This window comes from Mustelus asterias, chromosome 14 (assembly GCF_964213995.1).
Source record: "Mustelus asterias chromosome 14, sMusAst1.hap1.1, whole genome shotgun sequence".
In the NCBI taxonomy this organism is placed as follows: Eukaryota; Metazoa; Chordata; class Chondrichthyes; order Carcharhiniformes; family Triakidae; genus Mustelus; species Mustelus asterias.
In genome coordinates this window covers 55,703,600-55,729,705 of record NC_135814.1, presented here as the reverse complement: position 1 = coordinate 55,729,705, position 26,106 = coordinate 55,703,600, and the positions used below count along the sequence as shown (strand labels likewise).

Here is a 26,106-nt window from a genome sequence, read left to right as displayed (position 1 = left end):
TGGCAGTCTTAAGAAATCGTTTTGAAGTGAGCTGGAGGAGGATTGCTGCAACTTATTGACTGGGGGTGAAAAACCTTTGATCGAGATGCTCATTTCCCTACCTTTTCCCTCGTGCTCGACTTTGGAACTTCTCTTTCTACTTCTGACGTTCTTGGTGTCTTGCACTCCTATCCTGTACTCTTGCCCTCCCCATTCAGTTTTTCCTTTTGCTACTTTTTTTCTCTCCGCTTTTCTTTCTGGTGGGAATTGATAACCAACTTGGAAAGGGGTCACTAATGGCTGCATTTTGGGTGGGAGTTACAGGAAAATGTGACCGTTAGCAGATCTTTTTCCCAACCCCTACCATCTCATATTGTTTTTAACCCCTTTATCAGTGTGTTTCCACGACTGATGGCTAATCACTCCTATCTCTACCTCTTCCTTTTACCTCTTCCTCTGTGCTCTGCTTTCACTTTTTCATTCACTGTCCTCTTCCTCCTCTCGTGTTCTACCAAGGGACCTACTTACCTACATTAAATAATGAAATCTCTTGCATTTTTAAAATACATGGAATAAAAACACAACCTCATCTGAACAGTCTTCTACGCAGAGCCTCTTAAGCTTTTGGTTTTCCAAAAGTGTTTGAAGAATCGCTGCTGAGCAGAAAATGCTCACAAATGCAGTGCACTAGTGTTTGAAGGCAGAAAATTGATTTAGTGGAATGGCATTTGTGGCAGCAAGGTGATGCAGCATATTCAATGATGGGAGATTTCTGATCCAGACCTGGAGTACAGCAGGGTCGATACCTCTGACCTGCGGGAGGATCTCAGTAGTAGAAGAGTAGGCCTAGAATTGGGTGGTAACAGGAAGGGCCCAGAGATTGGGAAGTGTTGATGTTTAAAGTGACCTAGGTGACCTTGTTCATAAGTTATTGATAAAGAAAATGTAGGTGGAGCACGTAATAAGGAAGGCAATTGGCATGTTGGCTTTTATCGCAAGAGCATTTGAGTCCCTTGGCTGGTGTGTTTGGGGCGTGGGGGTCTAGAACCAGGGTACATAGTCTCAGAAGAAGGGGCAAGCCATTTAAGACCGAGAAGAGGAGAGTAGTGATTCTTTGGAATTCTCTACTCCAGAGGGCTCTGGACGCTTACTCATTGACTATGTTCAAGATGGAGATTGATAGATTTCTAGATATTAATGCCATCAAGGGATATGGGGATTGCATGGGATAGGTGATTAGCCATGATATAGATGAATGGTGAGCAGGCTTGAGGGTTTGAATGGCCTGCTCCTATGATCCCATTAATTTAAAATTAAGTTTTAAACTACAAGTGCTGAAAAGGGCTGGAGGAGTTTAGATTCTGGCCACACCATACTTGAAACATAAAATGGTAACTACCTTCTTGGATATGTTGAGAACAGTTTTTAACAATACAAAAAAATTAAGATGCAGCATCAAGACAAACTGACATACCATTGAGGGGACTGAAATTTGTGCATAATATATATCTTCTGTGTGATTAAAAGTAGCATTTGCATGACACTCTGGTATGACAATTGTGATACAAAAAGTAGATTTCATCATGGCACTGATCACCTGAGTCAGGATAATAAATTGAATTTTTAAATGTGATACTTAAATTGGAAATTAGATTGGCGCAGGTATGTGCTATGAGCAATTCTTCCATAGCAATTGGTGCTTTGAGTGGCTTTGTAAGAATAGAAATGCTAATCAGCGTTTAGTGGTACAGGGATCTGAGAGCATTGGGAAGGGAACCTATAATTTGTTACGCTCTGGCAGTATTTTGATACCATCTAAGGGCATTGGTACAAGAATTCCAGTGAAACTGGGACAGGCAGTTAGAAGAGAATTCCTAGCATTTGGACCAATTAGGGAGGTCTCTAAACATTGGGGCGATTTTTGGCTACATTGGGGTTTGCGATGAATGAGGGGAAAGCTGTAGACTAAGCTTGGCATTATTATATCCTGCCCTCCCAATAATCCTGTGTGGGAGAATATGATCCAAACTGCTGTTGGTCAATTAAGAACCATTGCACTCCAATCTCGCCACCTTGTTCTTGTATGTTAGTCTCCTTCTGTCCCATTCGCAACCCCATTTCATGCTTTCACGTATTCCCACCGTCACTTTTCCCATTGACGTTCCATTTCTCTTTTTGTTGTTGCTTTAAAGCATTTTGTGCATAAATTTTCTGCTTAAAATTTATGGTTGGAAAATTATCAGGGGTGCAGAAGTGGGAAATACTGGGTGATATCTTGTGGCATGGCAAGTACAGAGCAAGCAGATGTAATTCAGTCCTTATTTTCATTACATATAAATATCCACATTTCTAATGTAAAGCTGTCCTTTTAATTGTATCATTTCAAAAGCAGTTGAGTGCAGTACCTCTGCTGACAAAGTATTAATTATTGCATAAAAATTTGATTAGACTGCGACCCTTGATCTCATTCAACTCCACTTTACAGCCCTATCTCCATATCACTTGATTGTCATAGTGTCAAAAAATCTGTCTATCTTAACCTTGAATATGCTCAGTGACTGTGCATCACAACCCTTCTGGATAAAGAATTCCAAATATTAATTTCTCTGAATAATGACATTTCTCCTCTCAGTCCTAAATAACTAGCCCATTATCTTTAGACTACAATGCCCCCTAGTTCTAGAGACTCACCAAAGGAAGTAACTATCCTGTCAGCCTGAGCAATTTATGCTTTTCAGTACTTCTAATCTCTAGAGAATAAAGGCTCATACTACTACTTCTCATCTTGGTAGCATAATCCCTTCATCCCAGAAATCATTCTGGTAAACCTTTGTTGAGTTCCTGCTAAGGCATCTTCCTTGGATAAGGAGTCCAAAGCTTATACTCAGTCTGGTCTCATCAAAAGCCTTCCTTAATCATATTGGATTGGAGTATGACTAACATAAATCTGCTTTCCTAATTGCTTGATATACCTGAATGTTAACTTTGGTTTGTTAACAAAGGCACTTAAGTCCCTTTAGAATGTCAACGTTTATTAGTTTCTCCATCTTGTAAGGAATATACTGCTTTTCTTTTCCTACCAAAATGGTTTCCGATTTCCCACGTTATACTCCATCTACCATATTCATTCCCATTTACTGAATCAGTCTATATCTCTTTGCAGCCTCTGTGCTTTACTTACAACTTGCCTTCCCATCTAGCTTTGTCTTGTGATCCCCTCATTTAAGTCCACTTAAAAGTTTTGGGAAAGAGAGAAAGGGGGTTGTGAGGAAAATGTTTTTAGAAAGCAAATGATAATGCTTGGAACCTGCTGACTCAAAATCGCCCCAATATTTAGAGACCTCCTTAATTGGTCCAAATGCTAGGAATTCTCTTCTAACTGCCTGTCCCAGTTTCACTGGAATTCTTGTACCAATGCCCTTAGGTATCAAAATACTGCCAGAAGGTGGTGGAAGAAGACACAATCAATGATTTGAAACAAAAATTGTTAACTTGCAGAGCTAGGAGGATAGGGTGGGGGAATGGGGCTGACTGGATTATTTCACAGACAGCTAGCATGAACTTAATGGATTGAATGGCCTACTGTGCTTTAATGACTCTATGATTTGAGATAAATTGTAAATAGCTAAGTTCCAATCACTGCTCCTTTAACCACCCTTCTAGTTACAACTTGCTAACTCAAAATGGCCCATTTTTTTCCCTACTCTGTTTTCAGTCAGTTAACCAGTCCTCAATCGATGTTAATATATTACCCCAGCTCCATGAACTCCGCTTTATTTAACAACCTCTTGTGTGGCACCTTCCTGAATGTTTGTCTGGCAAAGGTTTATATTGAAGTTTCCATTATAAATATGGAAATGGGACTTTATAGTGAGAGCAAAAGTCTGATTTTGTTTTTTAAAAAATCAGATTTGATTTATGTAATCTTTTAGCATAAGTTCCCATAAATGCATCATCCCAATTGGTTTATGCAGTTTCTAAATGTAAGGAATGCTTAACCTCAAGAGGTGGTTCCCCAGAAATTTGACAACGTATACCAAACCAAAATCAGTGCTTGGCTTTAAAAAAAAAAATTTCTATTCTTAAATAATTTTTCTAACCGTTGACAAAGGAACCATGATAATAGCTGTTTCTCTTAACCCTTTTGTTTAAACATGTATGAAATTGTGAATGCATGTTTATAAATTTGTAATTTGGCTGAAATAAAAGAATTGAAAATTTCAATCTCAATTTCTTGCACATTTTTAGAAACAATTAAACTCAAATGTTGACAGAATATGGGTAATTGACATCCTACCCTTCAACTTGGGTTGCTTACCATGACATTTTGCCACCTGCACATGTTCAAAATACACAGTTATATAGTACTCCACACGTTGTTAGGTTAGAAGTATTAGGATATTGACCCAGTTAAATTGAAGACATAGCAAAATGTGTCCAAGATAGGTAGTTATTTTCGTGACATTGCTACTCATGGCCACCTCAGTGGTAACAGTCACAAGAGGTGCTGCAATGTTATCATAAGTGAGTTGCAGCAGTGCATCTTATGAATTGTACACACCACGGTTTTAGTATACCTTGGGATCTGTGGCAAAGGTATAGGATGATGTCCCCTCCTTGACCATTGATTGGTGAACATGCCATAACACTGTTTATTTGAGCTTTGGAAGTGAGGGGTTATCTTCAAAATGCCCAATCCTTTGCCCTATTCTTGTAGTCATGGTGTTAATGTGACTGGCCAATGTTGATGCCCAAAAATAATGGTAGGAGAGTTGGTGAGTGGCTGCTATTTTTCAGCATGTGATATTTAAGGTTAACATACTAATTACTTGATTGCAGGGTGTGTGTGCATGGTTAGCACATTAAAATGCAGAGTAAATGAAGATTTGTATCACGTGAAAATCTGTTTCTGAACTAGAGGCAGAAGTAGTACTGACGTTTAGTTCTCCACAAAATTTGACACTGAGCCACATCAGCAGATAAACGGGCAAAATCTTGGTCAAAGAAGTAGGTTTTAAGGCACAGATTTAGGGGAGGGTTTCCAGAGCTCAGGACCCAGGCAACTTGAAGCACAGCAACCACTGGTGGAATTATTAAAATAGAGGATACATAGGGGGCCAAAAGAGGATGAGTAGATGGGAAGGTGGCAAGGTCACAAAGATTTGAAATCAATTTTAAAATTGGCTTCTGGTCTGGCAATGTCTCAATGTAGGTGAGCAAGGAGTGGGGTGATGGGTGAATGGGACTTGGTGTTAGGATACAGGCTGCAGAGCTTTGTTTGTGCTCAAGTTTATGGAGTGTAGAAAATGAAAGATTGGCCAGAAGTGTATTGCAATAGTCAAGATAACAAATGCATGGATAGGGGTTTCAGCAGCAGATGAGTAGAGGTTAGGATGAAGCCTGGTGATGGTAGGGATATATGGTAGAAAGCTCATTTTGAGGTCAGATATGATACCGAGGTAATGAATGGCCTTGTTTGATGGATAGCTAAGGAGAAGGCTGTGGAACAGAGTTTGTGGGTGGCCTTTGAAAAGGGCCTCAAGGACCAGATTAACTTGGGCAGGGCATGTGGGGAGATAAAAACGAACTTGGGTAGCGGGAATGTGGTAACTTGAAAGGTGTTTGACCCAGTGGGATATGGAAAATGGCAAAGGCAGTTGAATGTCACCATGATTGAGACTAACCAAAGAAGACCATGAACTTACATTTGCTGGAGATGGAAGAGGATGAGAATAGGTGTTTCTGAAGGTAGTGGTTCCAGGGTGGCCCTGGAATAGTGAGCAGTTTTGGCAGAGAAGAGCAGAAATAGTGCTTTGATTCAACCAGATTTGGTGATGAATTGCTAAACTTGTTCATAGAATCCCTACAGTGCAGAAAGAAGCCATTTGGCTCATCGAGCTTGCACCAACAACAATCTCACCTAGGCCCCATCCCCGTAACCCCATATATTTACCTAGCTAATCTCCCTGACTCCTAAAGGGCAACTGAACGTGGCCAATCAACCTAACCTGCACACCTTTGGACTGTGGGTGGAAACTAGAACACCCAGAGGAATCCCATGCAGACATGGGGAGAATGTGTAAACTCCATACAGTCACCTGAGGCCGGAATTGAACCCAGGTCCCTGCTGAGGCAGCAGCGCTAACTCCTGTGCCACCGTGCCTTGTTGAGCTCCACAAGTGTTTAAGTCCACACCCCTTGGACTTATGGGAGTGGCTGTCAGGATTGTACCGAGATAAGTGCTCAGTAGTTGAGAGAATAATGGTTTTAATACAGACTGGGCCATCATAGGTGGCGATGTGATTGAGCAGATTGCTAGCTGCAGAAACATTGTAGTGAATGGTGGACCAAAGGCTAAACAGTTAGAAATTTGGAAGTGGAGTTCTAAATGACACTGGAGAGAGTTTTTCCAGGGTGGTCATTAAAAAAAGTGGGTTGGAAAGAGAATGTAGGTGGAGAGTGATAGTAGAAGGTGGTTCAGGATGACCTCGTCTGACTGACATGATGGGGATTAGTGAGGCTACTTGAGATGACAAGGTTGTGAGGATGAATAGGGGAACTTATTATGCAGGAGGATAGAATGACAGTTAACTCAGGTGGGAAAACATGATGAAAAATTGTTTAATGGCTCTTGTATTTTAGGAGCAAGTATTTCAATTCAGTATTGGGTGATCGAATTTGAATATGGCTCACTTGATTTTTTTTCAGTCTGAAAAGAGTGCATTGTCATTATTATGGCATCTTATATTTGGACTGTATTAAGATAATGAAAATCATGTTTCTTTTTCAGCCGCTTGACTTGGCTTCTGCACAACTTGCAGCATCAAATGGATGGCAGTTAATAACTTCAACACCAACTGTTGTGACAAAAGACACTGCTGGTAATTTTGTACAAATTACTGGACAGGTACCAGGATCTCCAGTCACTGCCTCTGTACCAACAAGTGGACAATATGTTTTACAAAGCTTGCAAAACCAGCAGGTGTTTGCTGTCGCTCCAGGATCATCCACAGCTCCAACTGGTGTAGTGCCTAGTGTTCAATATCAAGTTATTCCACAAATTCAGGCTGGAGATGGGCAGCAGTTACAACTGAGCTTAGCCGCTTCTGGTGCAGATGCAGCATTACAGCAAGATGGTAATAGTCATATCCAAATTATTCCTGGCTCCAACCAAGCAATAATTGCTGGTAAGACTCCTTCAGGAAACATTCTGACTACGCAGAATCTTATGTCACCAGCTGTTTCGGTTCAGATACAGCAGGGCAATACTCAAGTCCCTGTGCAGATTCAAGGAGTAGCTTATCCTAGTACATCTTATCCTAGTCAAGCTCAACTTCTTACTAATGTTCCTGTTGGGTTAACAGGCAATGTTGCTTTTTTACCCATTGGAAACGTTGATGTTGATTCTCTTGGAACAGCACCTACTTCAGATTCCCTGACTCAAAGTAATGCTGCAGCAATTACTACGTCAAGCCCGATGATTATACCTGTTTCATCAGAAGCTATAAATAATATAGATACCTCAGCAAGGACAGATGAGCAAAGCATTACTGGAGCTGTGCAGAATTCTGCTTCTAGTGACTCTAATATAGCTTCATTTGTGCCAACAACTTCAGTGGGTCATATGGTTGTTTCTGATGACCATATTGATGATGTACAGCAAGCTTCCTCCAGTATTAATTCTGCTGAAACTTCTGATCAGATACAGGCACCAAACGTACTTCATGTGAATCAGGCTACTGTTGATCAAACCCAGTTACAAGACCTACAAGCTTCAACCTCTCAAACAGCTGACCATCAGATTCAATTTCAGTCACATCAGCAATTTACTGTCCAGCCACAGATTGTTCAGAGTATTCCACAGCAGACAATACAGACTATTTCAGGACAAACAATTAGTGCACAAGCCGTTCCTCAGCAAGCTTTGCAGAATCTTCAACTACAAGTGGTGCAAAATGCAGGCTCCCTGATATTACGAGCCCCAACATTAACTCCATCTGGAGAAATTACCTGGCAAACCTTTCAGGTACAGAACATCCAGAACTTGCAAAATGTGCAAATTCAGAATGCACCAGCCCAGCAGATAACTCTGACACCGGTGCACACTGTCACGTTGGGCCAAGTAGCATCCAGTGGGGCATTGACGCCAATTGCACCAGCTCCATTAACTGTTAGTAGCCCACAGCTACAGACAGCAACTGTGAATTCGTTCACTTCTTCAAGCATTCAGTTGCAACAAGGTGCGCACAATTCAAGTAAGTATTTGAGTTAACTTGACCATTTTTTAAAAAATTGATAATTTTGGATGTTACATTCTCCAATATCCTGTTCGTGATTTTGTTGTGTCATGCCATATCAATATGCAACTTGCCTCCAAGATTCTGCCATTGTTTCTCAATTTGTGTGCTGGTAATGTACGAGAGCCACCTAAGTTTTTTTTTGTCTCATGGACATGTCTGGCCACCTTGCTGGCTAAGATTTATGACTCTTTATTTTAACTGCTGTTTTGCTACTGGGAATCTGTTTGCATGTGCGTTTAGTCCTGTCATCCAGGACATTAACATCGGCTGTAAATAGTTGAGACACGAGCACTAATCCCTGTGGTACCCCTCCTGTTACATCTTGCCAACCTGAAAATAATCCATTTATGCCTCTTTGCTGTTTCCTGTTACCAATCCTCCATCTATGCTAATCTGTTACCCCGGCACCATGAACTCTTATTTTGTGCAGTGCCCTTCAATATGGTAATTGTCAAATTCCTTTTGGAAATCTGAGTAAATCCACAGATTCTGTTTATCTGCGTTGCTTGTTACTTAAAGAACTCCAAGAAATTAGTCCAACACTATTTCTCTTTCACAACACTGTATGGACTCTGCCTTATTGCATTGAGATTTTCTAAGAGCCCTCTATGGCCTCCTCAAGAATAGATTCCAGGATTTTTCCTTTGACAAATGTTAAACCTAAATGGCCTGTAATTTCCTGCTTTCTATCTCCCTCACTCCCTTGAATAGAGATTTGCTATTTTCCAAACTGATGTGACCTTTCCCAAATCCAAGGAATTTTGGAAAATTAAATCTATTCACTATCTCAGCAGCCAGCTCTCTTAAGACCTTAGGATAAAGTCCATCAAGACCTGGGGACTTGTCAGCTTTTAGTTCTAATAATTTCCTCAGTACCTTTAATCGTTTTAAGTTCGTCCCTTTTACCTCTTGATCTGCAAATATTTCTGGGATGTTATTTGTTTTCTCTACAATGAAGACAGATGCAAAATATCTGTTTGTTTGCTTATGCTCTTTTCAAATTATCCATTATTATTTCCCCAGTTCAACTAAAGGACCAATGCACATTTTAGTTTTTGTTTTTTCCTTTTTAAATACTTGTAGAAACTCTTATCTGTTTTTATATTGATAGCTAGCTTTCTCTTGTACTTCAATTATTCTTCTTTCTTTGCTTATATTCTGTCCAATCTTCTGATCTGTCTCAAAGTTGTGTGAAATTGTGCGTGACTTCTTTCATTTTGATACTATCTTTAACTTCCTTACTTGGCCATGGATGATGCTTCCTTCCCCTGGTCTTTCTCACTGGAATGTATCTTTGCTGAGCATTATGAAATGTCGCCTTCAATACCTGCCACTGCACGTCTGCTTTCCTGCCCCTTAACCTAATTACCCAGTTCACTTTAGCCAGCTCTGTCTTTATAGTCTCATTGTCCCTTGATTTAAGTTTTAGACCCATTCTTCACTCCCTCAGACTGAATGCAAATTTATGATCACTGCTACTTTGGAATGGCTTTACTATGAGGTAATTTAATTGATCCAGTCACGTTGCAAATTACATGATCCAGATTGCCTGCTCTCTGGTTGGCTATAGTACATGCTGCTCTAAGAAACTTGCCCAAAAATACCAGGATCTCCTCTTCCAGATGTTCTCAATCTGTTTGATCAAATCTACATATAGGCTAAAATCACCCATGATTAGCACAATACCTTTTTCCCACTTCCCCCATTTGTTTCTTCCTGTATACCTTGTCTTATAAACTATTCCCACAAGTGACTTCCTACGGTCATCTTATCTCTACCTAAACAGATTCTACATCTTGATCTTTCAAACAAAAGTCATCTTTCTATTGTACTAATGTCATCCGTAATTAACAGAGCTATACTTGTTTTTGACAAATAGATGTGTTAAGGGTTATTTTAAGGGACTTCAGTTGATAGCAAAATTTCAAGAAACTGGATCCATGTGTGCATTTATTGTGTAGAAACCTAGTTACTCTTGTCCAGTTTGAGGACAGTTAGTTGCTCTTACAATCAAGTATTTTAGTAATTATATTCAGATGTTGCAAGAGGCATATTTTAATGTTACTTTGATAGGACAAAACATAATTCTAGTGTAACCAGTGTCAAGTCAACTGAATCAGGTTTGAAATGTCTTCTGGGGAATAAGATGATAAGGAAACTGTATATTGTCCAGTTGAGGTTTTTTCAGATAAAGCTTGGCACAACATCGTGGGCCGAAGGGCCTGTTCTGTGCTGTACTGTTCTATGTTCTATGATGCTACTTCACATATTGAAGGAACAGTCCATGCTGTCAATGGGGATTTTAAAAAAAAACTGAAACTTGTGGGAAGGGGAGGAAATGCTGGTAAGTGTGATAAATGGGCACGAAGAACAAATTCAAAGCTGCTACTGTCGATGATTGAGACTCCAGATACAAGAAGGCAAAGTTGATTCTGCTTCTGCATTAAATGTCGTATGCTAAAATCTTGGCTAGTCTTAATAGTTCTAATGAATCCTTTCTTGGGCTTAATAATCCACTGGTTTCTGGTGTTCAAAATGGGGCAGGATGGCTTGTTAATGAAGGACAGGTTGAGGATAGCTGGTCAACACTGAATTACATGGCATGTATAATTCCAAAGTTAGTGATATTGTTCATTGGTGAGGGATCCCAAATGAGACATCACAGCACCCAGCATCTCAGCTAAGGCCTAAGTTGACTCTGGGTACAGTTTTTCCTGGGTGATCGTTCAAAACCATTGCTATGCATAAAAACAGGGAATCCCAAGTAGATCCCTCTAAGGTTTTTTTCAGAGACTAAGTATTGAACTTAACTTTAGCTAATGCAAAGACTCGTGACGTGGTATCCTGGTGAAAGATGTTTCTTTATTGAGCAACACATGCTGGGAGTGAAGGGCTGGGCAATCCAACTCTTCTCTGAAGTTGCATCACATCGGCAATATAATTATACAATTTCCAAAAGTTGTTTTACATGCGCACTGGCTCATCTCAGTCGGAAATGAACCAATGTACAAGTCAGTCATCATTAGTAAATGTCATATTCCTTGGCCAATTACAAATATTCTCTGACAGCATGGGAACAATAAATTCTAGTGGTTTCTTCCTGGCTTTCCCATGGCCACGTGGCCTAAGCCCCTATTTGGAAATATACTTGGCCTATTCGTTAGCTGTCTGATGTCCTTGTTCAATGAATGTCTCGTTCACTGAGCTATCTGGCACACGTGCTGATAAGAATTATGCTTCCATATGTGTATTGTTATAAGGAATGTGGTTCACTTTTCTGACCTATTTTCCCATGATGCCTCAGAACCCTTTGCCATTAGCTAAGCTCAATGCTTCTTTAATAACACACTTTTCAGAAATATATGTTTAAATTCTCTAACTGTGGTTATGTGTTTCAATGCAGACAGTATATCTGTAAAATATGTATAAGGCAGTCTGTCATACTTATCCTAAGCTAATCCACACTGTTCTAACAGTCTTTATTAGTGTTTTAAATCCCAGAGTATTCTGAAGTCCTCTAAAACCGTCGGATCAGCATGTTGTACGAGACTGGTTTCTTCCCAAAATTGCCTTTGCCTATGTTCCCAAATTCCAAAGAAGAAGCAGACACAGTCAACATTCTGTTGTGATTTCTGTGTACATTCAATTTGGTGTGAGCTGTCTTGAATGCGTCTCTGATATTGTATTTACATAGTTCTATTTCTCCAAATGTAGCCAAGGCATCTCCAACGCTGGCCTTTTCTTTCCCTGTACTATCCCCTAAGAAGCTCCCTTTGCCTCCTTCATCATTTTCATTTGCTGTTTCTCAATCGTTTCATAGATAAAAGGTCAGGATTCATGTAATGGGAGTAAATATAATGGTATGAATAGAAAATTGGTTAACCCAGGAAGCAGAGTTGAACATGTTTTGGATTGGATGCTACAGTTCTCTATTAGTGAAATCACACCTGGTACTGTAATGTTTTGGTTTCCTTACTCGAGGATGTAATTGCATTTGAACCAATTCAGAGAAGGTTCACTCAATTAATTCCTGGGGTGAAGGTATTATGAGGAAAGATTGAGCAGGTTGGGCCTATACCCATTGGGATTTAGAATCATAGAATCCCTGCAGTACAGAAGAAGGCCATTCATCTCAATGAGCCTGCGCCAACAATCCCATCCTGGCCTTATCCCTATAGCCTCATGTATTTACAGCTAGTCCCCTGACACTAAGGGGCAATTTAACATGGCCAATTAACCTAACCTGCACATCATTGGTCTGTAGGTGGAAACCCACCAGACACAATGAGAACGTGCAAACTCCACACAGTCACCCGAGGCTGGAATTGAACCCGGGTCTCTGGCGCTGTGAGCCACCATGCCGCCCCAATTTAATGAAACATAAGATTCTGATGAATTTGACAGGGTAGATGTTGAGAAGAAATTTCTTTTTGTGGAGAAATCTAGAACAAGGGCATACTGTTTTAAAAAAAAAAATTTGAAGTCTCCAATTGAAATCAGATCAGATTTCTCTTTGTCTCTTAGGGTAATTAGTCTATGGAATATTTTTCCCCAGAGAGCAGTGGAAGCTAGATCACTGAATACGCTCGAGGCTGAGTGAGATTTTGTGATCAGCAAGGAAGTCCAAAGTTATTGGAGGGCAGAGAAGAAAGTGGAGTTGAGTTCGCAGTCAGATCATCCGTGATTTTATCAAATGGCGGAGCATCCTTGAGGGCACGAACGGCCTACTCCTAATTCTTGGGTTCTTGTGGAGAAGGGTTGTAAATTCCAGGGATCAATATTGGGTCCACTTTTCTGTTTTATAAATATTTTGGGCATGCATATAGGAAACACATTCTTGAGATTTACTATCCTAAAAGTAGAGCTTTGGTAAACTGATGAGGATTGAATAAATTAGGTAATATATTTTGAGGAAAATATGTAGAAGTAAGCATATGCAAGATGCTGAAAGATGTAAAAGGACCAACACCTAGATTCAATACATTGCTTAGTGAATGCAAAGCTTAAGTTAGATAAAGCTATAAAAAGGCTAACGAGGTTTTCGGTTTTATTATTAGGAGCATAGAGTACTGAAGTGAAGAAGAAATTAGAAATTTATGCAAAATCCCATATCCTTTTGATCGCATTTTTACCGTCAACGCCACAATAGTATCAACCTCAATACTATTTTAGATCTTTCACTGCTGAAACCCCATTTATGTGTTTTGAGATTTCGAGACTTTGCAACTCTGGCAGTTTTCCTGCTGCAGGGATGATGTGTCTACCTTTTTAATGGAATTCCAACTTTGATTATGGAATTCTGCCTTTTTTCCCCCAATGTCTGCACCACCCTATCAGTACTCCTTGCTTTGCATATACAAAATCTGGCAAGATCATGTTCTGTTGGAATAGACTTGATCCTGTAGTGCACGTACTAACTGCATTTAACGTTCAAATGTTGATCTCACTTGGGTGATTTTGTACAAATGCATTGGCCCACTGTTTTGACAGTAATTGAATGTAAATAAGGAGAAAATATTGTTTCTACCCTCTTAGTCTAACAATTCCACCCATTTGAGCAGGTTTAGAAAAATTTGCATTTCACAAAACATGCTATAATTTACTGGTCCCTCATGCTGCAGTGACTTTGCTTTGCAGTATGTGTAGATTTCTTGTCACATTTTCAGACCTTTTTTTTCTTCACTCATCCCTGCTGCTTTCATCCTTTACTCTGAATATGTACTGTCCTGCTGATCCAAAACCTCTGTCCTGTACTTCTGAATTATATGAACTCTGTATCTCCCCCGTGTGCCTTAAATGTAAAGTCTTATAATTTGTCCCATCTTATCTGCAAAGTAGTGTTCTCCATATTTTCTGCTTCCATTTTCTTCTACCTCTGGGCCTCTGAACAATTCAGTACTTTGGAGTGTTGCATTTTGTGCACTCCCTTTTTGACCTCATCATTAGTCCTATTCTCTGCAATTCCTTCCCAAAGCCCCTGCACTTCTCTCAAATTGTCAAAAACCATGCCTTAAACCAAATATTTGATCACCCCATCTTTTCCCTTTTTCTTTGACTTTTTTCAGTATACCTATCTGCTGAGGACTTTGGGAAAATACTACATAAATGCATGATTATGGGTATTCAATTAATGTCCTGATCTCATTGCTTGATATTATGTTAAACTTGCATTGTTACATTTATCCTACTATTCAAATTATAGGTTGCCAGAAGGAAAGCAGGCACTTAGTGTAGAATGCTTGCATCGGGTTCATCAAGCCCAGGCTCAGTTGACTGCGTGTTGCTGTTGCAGGATAGAAAGTGTAATAGAAATTTGGAATTGATTGTACACCGTTTTCCAGTTCAAGTGGTTGGATTGGTGGGGTTGTATGAGCTTATGTTCAAACTACTAGAGAAATGTGGATTGATTGTCACCATATTCCTTGGACAAGATTTTGACAGTGTTACTGTAAATTTTAGCGATGTAATTAAACCATCTGGCATAAACCTGTGAGTTAATTACCATGATTCCAATTAGTGTGAAGGCTCAGACATTGTCAATGTTCTTTGAAGGTTTGACTTACAGTCTCTGCTACCATCTCTGTTGGTTGCAGTTTAATCCTAGGGCTTTTTCAATATACATGGACCCCCAAGTATTTGTAACTTTCCATTGTGATATGATTTGGCTTTAAATTGGAGTGTCACTACTAGCGCAATTTGATCTTTAGACTTCAATCAGGAGTTCCTTACATCTGTAGATGGGTAATGATGTTATACTTTGTGTTAGAAGTGATTTATTTTGCATGGTGCACTTTAGGGGTGTCCATTTATCAATATTTTGTAGATGTCAGCAATTGTTTATTAGTTCTGTCTTTCGTTGAGTATTCACATGTAGATAACTCACCATCTGTTCTGAGCTCTAAAGAAGTCATATGGACTCAAAGTTAAAGCTATTTCTACCTCCACAGACACTGCCAGACCTGCTGGGGTTTTCCAGCATTTTCTGTTTTTATTTCCGATTTCTAGCTTCCACAGTATTTTGTTTTACATCTGTTTTGAGGTGGATTTTTGGAGGCTTGTTAGCAATTCTAGTTGTAACCTCAATGTGCGAGTTTGAATATTAGATGGTATGTTATTTTGCTTTTGATCTCAGATTCTTCTACATATCCACTTTCCCTTGATTCTTGACATGAGGCAAAATAATATTGACTAACCTGAAATCCTGATTTTTTTTTTTTCATCACTCTTCCACTGAATAATGAAGCAGTGCATCCACAACATAAGAGAGACCCCAACCCACAGTTGATTTGTTGGATTTTTCACATCCAGAGGGTAGATTTGGTACCTTGTTGATTGAACTGAGTCGCTGGGAAAAATATTTTTTGCAGTCATACCTATGGCTTTGGTCATAAGTTCTATCAAATATGGCCAACTACAGTTTGGTCACCTAATGAAGTGGATCCATATTTGAAATAGCTGATGCAGTAAAATATCTACACGTACTGAAATTTTAAGGTGTTTTCTCTTGGCAAACATTCAAGCTTCACATGCTACCCTAATTCGGTTTTGACAATTTTTTTCCCTTTTGAAGCCTGTACTTGTTTTTGCTGTTCAGCATTCCTGAAGTTGAATATGGCATTTTGTTAAACTAGTGATTTCATTGAGGCCCAGAGGACAGTATCTCATTTAATTCAGTTTGATATTATGAAGCCATGATCTTGCTCCATATCTTCTGATATGGGTACCAGAATTTCTGGGAAATATCACAGATTCCCGTGACCTCAGTACCTCTTTGAACTCTACTTTCCCAAACATAAAAATCTTTCATGTTTTCCCATTATCTCCACTTGCAGGTCGAATGAAATGTAATAACCTTCCCATTTACTAACAAAACCTTTTGTTGTAAAAGTCCCTTAAACTCCCCTTTGAAATTTTACAGCTGAAAAACCAAGTCCATCTCTTGATACAATTTTTAAAAGTCCAGTCTATTTACCTGTAAATCCAACTGCACCTAGCACCTTTGTCTTAACTCCCACAGCCAAGCTGTCTCTCTTAACCTTCCCTCCCCCTCAGTTAAATTAATCATGCAGGCACACCCTTCTTTGCAGAATCCCACCATATTCCTAAAATATTTAAAAATCCATCTTCACACCTTCCTCAACACAGATAAATGAAATGTCATCATTTCGAAAAGATGTTTTCATTTTCTCAACTAATTTTGTATTACTTGTACTTATACAAAAACTGTTACTCTGATATACATGCATCAATCTTGAATATAAATGCAATTTTTTTCAAGAATAAAGTTTGTTCTAGTCCACTCAATTTCACAACATCCAAGTCCTTTTGAATTTAAGCTCTTGACAACACATCTGCAATTAAATTATTTCATCCAACCACATGCATAATTTCTAAATTGAACAGTTGCAATAATGAACTCCACTGGAACAGTCTGGTATTTTTATTTCAAAGCTCTTCCAGAAACTTCAAAGGATTGTGGTCGGTATATATAACTGTCTGCAAAATCGTTTGCAACATACAATTCAAGATACTGCAAAGCTAAAACCAGGCTTTCAAAGTCTATTTTTCTATAGTTGAATATTTCTTCTGATATACTTTCAACTTGCATGAAAACTACTGGTTTCTCAAGTCCCAGTTCATCATCCTGTAGCAATACAACGCCATTACCCACATCACTGGTGTCAGCAGCCATTTTAAATTGCTTTGAATAATCAGGTACTGCTAGTGCAGATGTAATAGTTAATACAGCTTTTAAGCTGCCAAATGCATTCTAGCTCTCCTGTGTCCGCTGGGATCTTCTATTCCTTTTTAACAATCCAGTCAATGGAGCAACTACACTGCTGAAATTTCAATACAATCCACTCATGCCCAGAAATCTTAAAACTTTGTTCCTCAAGTCATCAATATAAATGGTACAATTGCTCAGTCATTTTGTTAGTCTCTGAAATGTTGATGGTGCATTTTTCATACCAAAGAGCATTACTTTGCATTGATATAGAACATCTGGTATCACCAAACCTGATCTCTCTTTTGCCTTTTCCAATGAGGACACTTGCCAGTAACCTCACAGTAAGTCAATCTTTGCTATGAATGTTGTCTGTCCCACTCTTTTCGATACAACCCTCCTATCGTGGAATAGGATATGAATTCACCTGTGTTACTGTGTTCGCTTTGCAGTAATCAATACACAGTCTTTGTGATGCATCCAATTTTGGCACCATTACAATGGGCGAACTCCAATTACTGTGACCGGGCTTAACAATGAGAATGAAATCCTTTGATCCCAATCATGTGGGTAGTCTTGACTTTGTGCTAATCATAGTCTTTAAAGTTTGATGCCACATTTCTAAATCATTGCTTTAGAGTCATTTACTGATGACCTGAATTGCTTATTTCCTAGGTTGTTCATTATTACTTTAACCATCTGTGGCATGAAATTTGAACCATGATCCAACTATATTTCTTTGGTAATCCATATCTTGTAAAGAGCTTGGTCATCTCTTCTACACTTAAAGGTATTGCTTCTGGAAATTTCATGGACATATCCATGATTGTTAGAAAGTACTGATTTCCATTTTTAGTCTTGGAGGAGCACTATACAATCAGGACCCATGAAAAGGTTCCTCAAAAGCTGTAATTGGAATTATTATCACCTTGATGTGTTATGTACTTGATAGAATTTAACTATATTGTTATATAGTTCAGGTCAACAGAAATGTTTTTTGTATCCTAGTTTGAGTTTTCCCAATTCCCAAATATCCAGCCATTGAGATTTCATGAACCACTCTAACAATTTCATTCTGGTACACAGATAGTATCACTATTTGGTGCACTATTGTCCACATTTCACCTGCAGGGACAAGAGGCGGCTTCCATTTCCTCATTAATATGTTGTATTTAAGATAATAGCATTCTGGAATGTTTTCTGCCTTTGTTTCAGAGTAAGCTGTTGGTATAACTGGTTTAAACCTGGATCGTGCTGCTGTATCTCCATTAACTTCAATATGCTAAACACCTTTAGCCTCATTCTCTCTATCTTCTCTTCCTAAGATTGATCCTGCCAACTGAGGTTTAGCATTCTTTTTTCTCTCTCTTCCCCCCCGCCCCCACAGTCATTTAGATTCTTCTTTCTGTTTTAAGTCTGTGTCGGTGACATCTTCACATAATTTGGAAACAATCGTGGATACTCTTTCTGTAGAACTTCTGTTGATTCTATCTCAACAGGTTCCTCTACAACATAGACAACATTTGTAACCAGGTGGATGTTGTGTATCTGGACTTTCAAAAGGCTTTTCACAAGTTCCCACGTGAGATTAGTGAGCAAAATTAAAGCTCATGGTATTGGGGGTAATGTATTGACATGGATAGGGAACTGGTTGGCAGACGGGAAGCAGAGTGTGGAAATGACCGGGTCCTTTTCAGAGTGGCAGGCAGTGACTACTGGGGTACTGCAGGGTTCAGTCCTGGGATACCAGCTATTCACAATATACATTAATGATTTGGACAAAGGAATTGAATGCAATATCTCCAAATTGGCAGGCGACACTAAATTGGGTGGCAGTGTGTGCTATGAGGAGGATGCTGAGAGGCTGCAAGGTGAATTAGACAGGCTGGTTGAGTGGGCAAATACTTGGCAAACGCAGTATAATGTGGATAAATGTGAGATTATCCACTTTTGCAAAAACAGGAAGGAAGGTTATTATTTGAATGATGGCAGTTTAGGAAAGGGGTAAGTGCAACGTGACTTGGGTGTCATGGTGGAACAGTCGTTTAAGGTTGGCATGCAGGTTCAGTAGGCAGTAAGGAAAGCTAATGGCACGCTGGCCTTCGTAGCAAGAGGATTTGAGTATAGGAGTAAAACTTGTCTTGCTGCAGTTATACAGGACATTGATGAGGCCACACCTTGAGTATTGTGTTTTGGTCTCGTGGTCTGAGGAAGAACATTCTTACCGAGTGTGGGAGTCCAGCGAAGATTCACCAGATTGATTCCTTGAATGGCAGGCCTGATATATGAAGAGAGACTGGATCGACTGGGCTTGTACTCACTGGAATTCCGAAGAATGAGAGGGGATCTCATAGAAACATATGGCCTGCTCCTGCACCTTTTTTTCCTATGTTTCTATTATCTAGATATATAATTCCTGAGAAACTGAACCCCTGCGATGGGCATTTCTCTACTGCCCCCAACAATGGGATCTCTTACTTTCGAATCATTTTTAAACTCTCCATGGATTCCACTAACACTTTCTCTTGCTATAACCCTTCTGGACTGCAGATGACTGGTTGGTCCCAGTACTTAAGGATTTTTTCTGCTCTTCATGGAACTCCACATTTAAAATCTTTTATAACTTGTCCGTCCCAACTTCCTTGGGTTGTGAACACATTCCTCCCTGGCTAATACTGACTCTTCATTCTTCTTCTGCCTTGCAATTGGATCTCTTGAGTTTATAGCACTTTTATTTAGAATTCTTCTGAATTCCTATAACTGCAAATGATTTCTCGTTTAACTTCCAACAATTTGATCTCATGTTTCTACTTCGTTCCACCCTGCTTTTCACCTTTTCATCTTGACTAGACTGGCATGCTTCAGCTTGCTCCTTGTGCTGTGTGTCAGGGTGGCGGGGGTGGGGGGGGAAGGGGTAGAGCTTAAGGGTGTGTGTGTCGACTGTGCATGGGGCTGGTGGCGTGTTGTGTGCTTTTGGAAGCAGTGTGTGTACACGTCTGGCTCACTCCTAGGCTTTGTGGCCTCATTCACCCCCATTCCACACCATCATGTACTCTAATCCACACAGAGTGGATGAGATTGAGTGACTGAGTACTTGAGACTGGTAGTGAGATGAACTCGCGCACACTAGCTCTTTCACATTTTCATGGTCATCTTTATTTATTGCTCTTTTTTAAATGCAATTTTTTGTTGTGACATCTTTTTGTTCAGCAAATTGTTTCTTTTCATACATCAGCTTATTTTTGTAATTCATGGTTTTTGTTATACCAAACCTTTCAGAAATTCGCTCATCTCTCCCTTGAGAGAAAATTGAAATGTGGATCCCCAAATAAAACAGAATCCCTACAGTGCAGAAAGAGACCATTTAACCCATCGAGCCTGCACTGACAACAATCCCACCCAGGTCCTATCCCGTAACCGGACATATTTACCCCACTAGTCCCCCTGACACCAAGGGGCAATTTATACAGTCAATCATCCTAACCCGCACATCTTTAGACTGTGAAAAGAAACGCGAGCGCCCGGGGGAAACCCACGCCAACACTGGGAGAACGTGCAAACTGACTCGAGGTAGGAATTGAACCTGGGCCCCTGGCACTGAGGCAGCAGTGCTAACCACTGTGCCATTGTGCCACCCATATGTGAAGGATGAACAAGCTGCACGAACTGATGTTGACTTTGTTTTTACTTGTCTTTACATTTCCCATTTTCAGCCACTTATCATGAGGTATAGAAGCAGTTGAAACAAAAACACACCAAGAACACTAACAAACTAGCTCGTAAATGAGAACATTCACTCATGTTTTACTGGAGCAATCCACCAAGAGTGACTGAAGGACGCAATGCTACTACATCGCTTCCAGTGACCTTGAATCCTGTCCTCAATGCATCAAAATAGTCTGTTATTTTCTAACGATCAACTCACACAAATATCATTTCCCCTCCCTGCAGTGTCTGCATACTGGCATTGTACTGAAATCCATGAGAGCCCATTCCCTCCCCTCCACCAATTAATTCATTTAAAATGTGACGCGTGTTCAATTTACCACATTTTTGTATTCAAATCCCTTGAGACAACTGTTTCTGATTTAACACACACAAAAAGTCAGGGCCTGAACTTATACAGTGTCAGATTGACATTTTGCTCCTATCTTTTTGCCTTCCTAATCACTTGCTGTTCTGATTACTATTTTTTGATTCATGTACCAGGATTCCGCAGAGTTCTGCAATTGCTTTCCTTTTGAATAAAATAGTGCCAAAGTGGACAAGTTCACATTTTCTGACATTATACTCCCATCTGTAATTTTTTTGCCCACTCACTTAACCATGCAGATTTCTTATGTCCTCTTTGCGATTATCTTTGTGTTATCAGCAAATTTAGTAACCATACATTTGATCCTGTCATCCAAATCATTGATATAATTTGTAAATAGTTGAGGCCCTGGCCTTAACAACTGATCCCTGTGACATTCCATCCATTAACATGTCAACATGATAATGGCTCATTTATGTCTACTCTCTTTCTGTTCCTGTTAGCTAGCCAATCCTATACTTATGCGTTCAAAGACTATTTCCTCGGGTGGATGGAGCTATTAAAAGGGGGCATAACTATAGGGTTCATGGTGGGAGATATAGGAAGGATATCAGAGGTAGGTTCTTTACGCAGAGAGTGGTTGAGGTGTGGAATGGACTGCCTGCAGTGATAGTGGAGTCAGACACTTTAGGAACATTTAAGCGGTTATTGGATAGGCACATGGAGCACACCAGGATGATAGGGAGTGGGATAGCTTGATCTTGGTTTCAGATAAAGCTCGGCACAACATCATGGGCCGAAGGGCCTGTTCTGTGCTGTACTGTTCTATGTTCTATGCCCTCTGCATTATGAACTCCTACTTTGTATAGCCACATCAAAGGTGACACCTTGTCAAATACCTTCAGGAAATCTGAGTACATACCTTCACAGATTCTCCTTTATCTATGTTATGGACAAAGAGGTGCAGGAATCCTGAACCCTTCAAAGTTCCTGATGCAAGCCAAGCAGTTTTCTTTTCTGTTCCCGTTCCACATGTCAACAGATTTGCTGAATTCAATCTTGCAAATTGCAATGGTGAAATTTGAAATAATGACCTCTATTGCTATTCAAGGACTATAACCACTATACCCCAGTATCCTGATCTAATGTATGAGAGTAAAATAGTTAAGTAACTGAGTTAAAGATAATTTAAGCCAGTCCATAAGTACAGAAATTTTGAATATAGAACAGGCCTCCAAACTAGGGGAGAAGATGAATGATGATGGTGCAATTGTCATAATAAAAAGTGCAATCTGGGAAGCCTGTTCTAGTTCTTAATTGAATAAGCCTTGAATTACTAATTATTAAACTCTGCTAAACTAATTTATGGGTTTTTACTTCGCCTGCTCCTGATTGTGCAATACCTGAATCTTTGTCCCTTTATTGTGGATTCAATTATTACTGTAGTCTGAATTGTCTATCTGCTAACGGTGGACTTAAAGTGCAGAAATATTATCTCTTTTGTTCCTGACATATGAATAAAATGCCTTAGGATTCTCCTTAATCCTGTCTGCCAAGAACATTTCGTGACCCCTTTTTGCCCTTCAAACTCCCCGTTTGAGTTCTTTCCTACTCTCTCTGTATTCCTCCAGAGCTGCATCTGTTTTCAGTTGCCTGGATCTAACGTACGCCTCTCTTTTCTTTTTGATCAGATCCTCAATTTCCCTGGTTATCCACGGCGCTCGAATCCTTCCTTTTTACAGGCACATGCCTGTCCTGCAGCCTTATCAACTGTTCCTTAAAAGACTCCCACATGCCAGACGTGGACTTACCCCCGAACAGCCTCTCCAAGTTTCACTTAAACTTTTCTGTTTGCTTTACCTTATGGGGAAAGTGTTGTTGCAAATTTAGTTTTGTAACATTTGAGCTTTTTTTTTTCTGTTTAGCTTCCAGGGATTGTGACCCCTTTAGTTGTTTCCAGCATAGGCTGCTGTTTTGCGCTTAGATGAACTTATTGTTGATTTCTATTATGAATCCATTTAAAAAAAAAATATCTGGTCTAAATTATTTTGTAGGTCATTTGAGTCATTTTTGGTAGTTTTGAGTTATTTCCTTTTACAGTTATAAGATTCAATGTTAGTGGGAGGGCTCATTAATAGATATGCTCTCCTACACCCAGCCTTCCTCCTTCATACTTTCTGACTTGTCTATCATTACTGTCAAGGTCTTTGGTGTGTCTCATGGCATCGCTGACAAATTGAATTCAAAAATGATCATGCATTTTGTTTGCACATTCAAATCCTAGTTTCGTTGGATTACCCAATTTTATTTATTTAAATCTGCAGTGAATGTTATGAATCTTTGCAAGTTATCTTTTCAGTGTAAACTGTCAAATTGTAGGTTAACTTGGCACCAAGACCCAAGGTGAACAAACTCATGTTCATAGCTTAATACTGGCTGTGTTGAGAGCAACTGGTATGATTATTTTGGTTTCAAACAGCAATTGCAATCATTGGTATAAAGTCTTTAACTTCCAACCACAAAGCTGAAGAGGGTATACACTTGATTCACGCAATAAGGTTTGAGGAGGTATTTGAAGGTGAGGACTGAGATGACGAGATGTTATTTTCATAATATCACTTGCCTGAAATTATCTGTTTTTGTTTGTTTTTGCCTTATTCTGATTACCTCAATTGGCCAGTGCCAATTGTTATGCTTCACGTGCTCCACCCTACTTCATCTAACCTTGAGTAACACTTGTAAAGTTACCTGCAGTAATAAGTCAGCTACATCAGAAGTAAAAGCTAGTCAAACTTTTTTCACAAATCACATCATTCATTGGTAATGTTTCAAAGCCTGGTTTTGACGACCAGGGGGTTAAGAGCTGTGCCCTCCAGGTACCTGCTTGATTTGGCACCAGTCCAGGTCTGAGTGAGACTCATTACCCACCTGAGGATGCAGGTGAGCTTGGGAAGGTGTAGCTGCTTTCACTTAGAGCCAGCGAGCGTTGACCCACAGTAATTGGGGATGTACTGACTCTTCAACGACTTGCACTCCTGCAAGAGGACATCCAGCATCTGGTCGGTGATCTTATTGTAGCAGTTGTCAAGATGTGCCATGTGGTTCTGACATCCCTCGGTTGGTCAGCTAGCCACAGTAACTAAAGGAAATCACTCTGTACAGTGCTGCAATGTAGACTGCTCTTTGTGTGTTGTGGACCATGTTCAGCAATGATGTCTTTAGCTCAAAGCAGATTTTCTTAGTTATGCTGGTGTTCAATCAGTTTGGTGGATATTATCAGCCAAAGCTCCTTAAGATGTGTTGTTGCAATGAGTGAAACTCCTTTTATTCTTTCAAGCCTTGATTCAGTTATGACCTGGGACTCCTCCATCACTTTGGAGGGTGCAAAAATTTCCAGAGAACCCAGAAACCCTATAGTGCAGCAGGAGGCCATTTAGCCCATCGAGCCTACACTGATTCTCTGAAAGAAAATCTTACCTGCCCCCCCCCCGCCAATCTGTTGCCGAATCTTTTGTACTATACAATTTACTAGGCTGCAGTGGAAACCAAAAACATATAAACTCATGGATTGCTGTAACTCAACACGGAGATTCAATTCTGTAGCTGTGCACAAGTTTAATTTACGTTGCTCCAAAAACAGCACATGCGTACAAGGAGCAAACAATTCACAGATAGGAGAGACAAGTTTCTATTAGATACACAAACTTGATGCACATTTAATAGAGTTTGTTCGGTAGATCCCTGATTCGTGTTGGCTAATAGCTGGTCAGAATGCCTTTGTCACACGATCTCATGCCTGGTTTGGACCGTATAGGATATGTGACCTGTCTGGGCTACTACCATGGCAGGTACTCACTTGTCATTAGTGTTGTAGCTCTGGGCCAGTACTTGCTCTCCTTTTATGGAAAGAGTGCCACTTGGAGTTCATTTCCTTTCTGGACATCTGGGCTAATTAGTTCTTCTCGACAGTCTTGAGTTTCCTCTTGTAGTGAGAGATCAAATGTGGTTTTTAGCTTACCTTTAACAGCATGTATGCCAGCAAATTCTAGGTAGTGGCACGAGGTGTGTTTTGGTACACGGCAAGGAAGCTATTGACATGTCAAACTAGTGATCCCCCCTCCTTTGAAGTTTTCAGTCTGTGCTTCCAACCATTGCATGAATCTTTCTGCAAGACCATAGGTTGAGTGATGATAAGGCGCCGACTTAATGTGCCGAATGCCGTTCCATTTCATGTAGTCCGGAAATTCTTGCACGAGGAACTTAGGACTGTTGTTGCTGCTGACAGTTTGCTCAGGGTTTTCAAACTTCATGAGCATTTCGTCTAGTTTCTTGATGGTCAGGTCAGCTGAAGTGGACTTCAGTATTGCCGCCTCCAGCCACTTGGAATGGGCGTCAGCCACCACCAACGGCATTTGGCCCTCAAAGGGGCTGGCAAGAATCATTCGGACACATTGTCACAGCATCTTCGGCCATTCCCAGGGTGTAAATGGCATTTTGGCACTAGTTTGGCACAAATTGGCTTTTTCCTCAATCTGAGCATCCAAACTTGGCCACCAAAATTTGCTCCTGATGAGGTCCTTCATTCTCACCATCCCTGGATGGCCTTGGTGGAATTGCGCCAGCATTTTGTACCTTAAGTTTGGAGGAATTAACACCTGCATCCCCGCCATAATAAGCAGCTATTCTTAACCGACAACTCCCACTGCCGAGACACGTATGACCTCAATTCCAGATGTTCTGACTGGGTCTGTCACTTGCCTCTGAAATTGTCATTTCTGGTACCATTAGTCGTGTCGCTGTTACTGGCACATTTTCAGATTGGGAAAGTATAAAATCTTCAGTCCATTATTGGATTGCCCTCCACTTGAGGGGAGGGGCATCCTGGACAATGGATCTGTGTTTACGTGTCGCTCTGACTGCCTTAGAGCACACTTCTGTAGTCTACTGGCCATAGGAAATCCCAGAGTACAGGCCAGAGATGGACCTGAGTGGACGATGGTCCATCAGCAGCATGAAGTGGCAGCCATATAAATAGTGGTAAAATGTTCTCACTGAAAATGATGCTGAGG

At 40.1% G+C, this 26,106-nt stretch overlaps 1 protein-coding gene across 2 annotated transcripts in view; it reads left to right on the top strand.

Annotated features, from left to right (window-relative positions):
- The window catches only part of sp3a (sp3a transcription factor), a 47,062-nt gene that overhangs the window by 5,673 nt on the left and 15,283 nt on the right, over nt 1-26,106 (top strand). For both annotated transcript variants that reach the window (XM_078228411.1, XM_078228412.1), the window contains one exon: nt 6,770-8,234. In XM_078228411.1, coding sequence (XP_078084537.1) covers nt 6,770-8,234 — 1,465 coding nt within the window. The remainder of the gene's footprint in view (nt 1-6,769; nt 8,235-26,106) is intronic.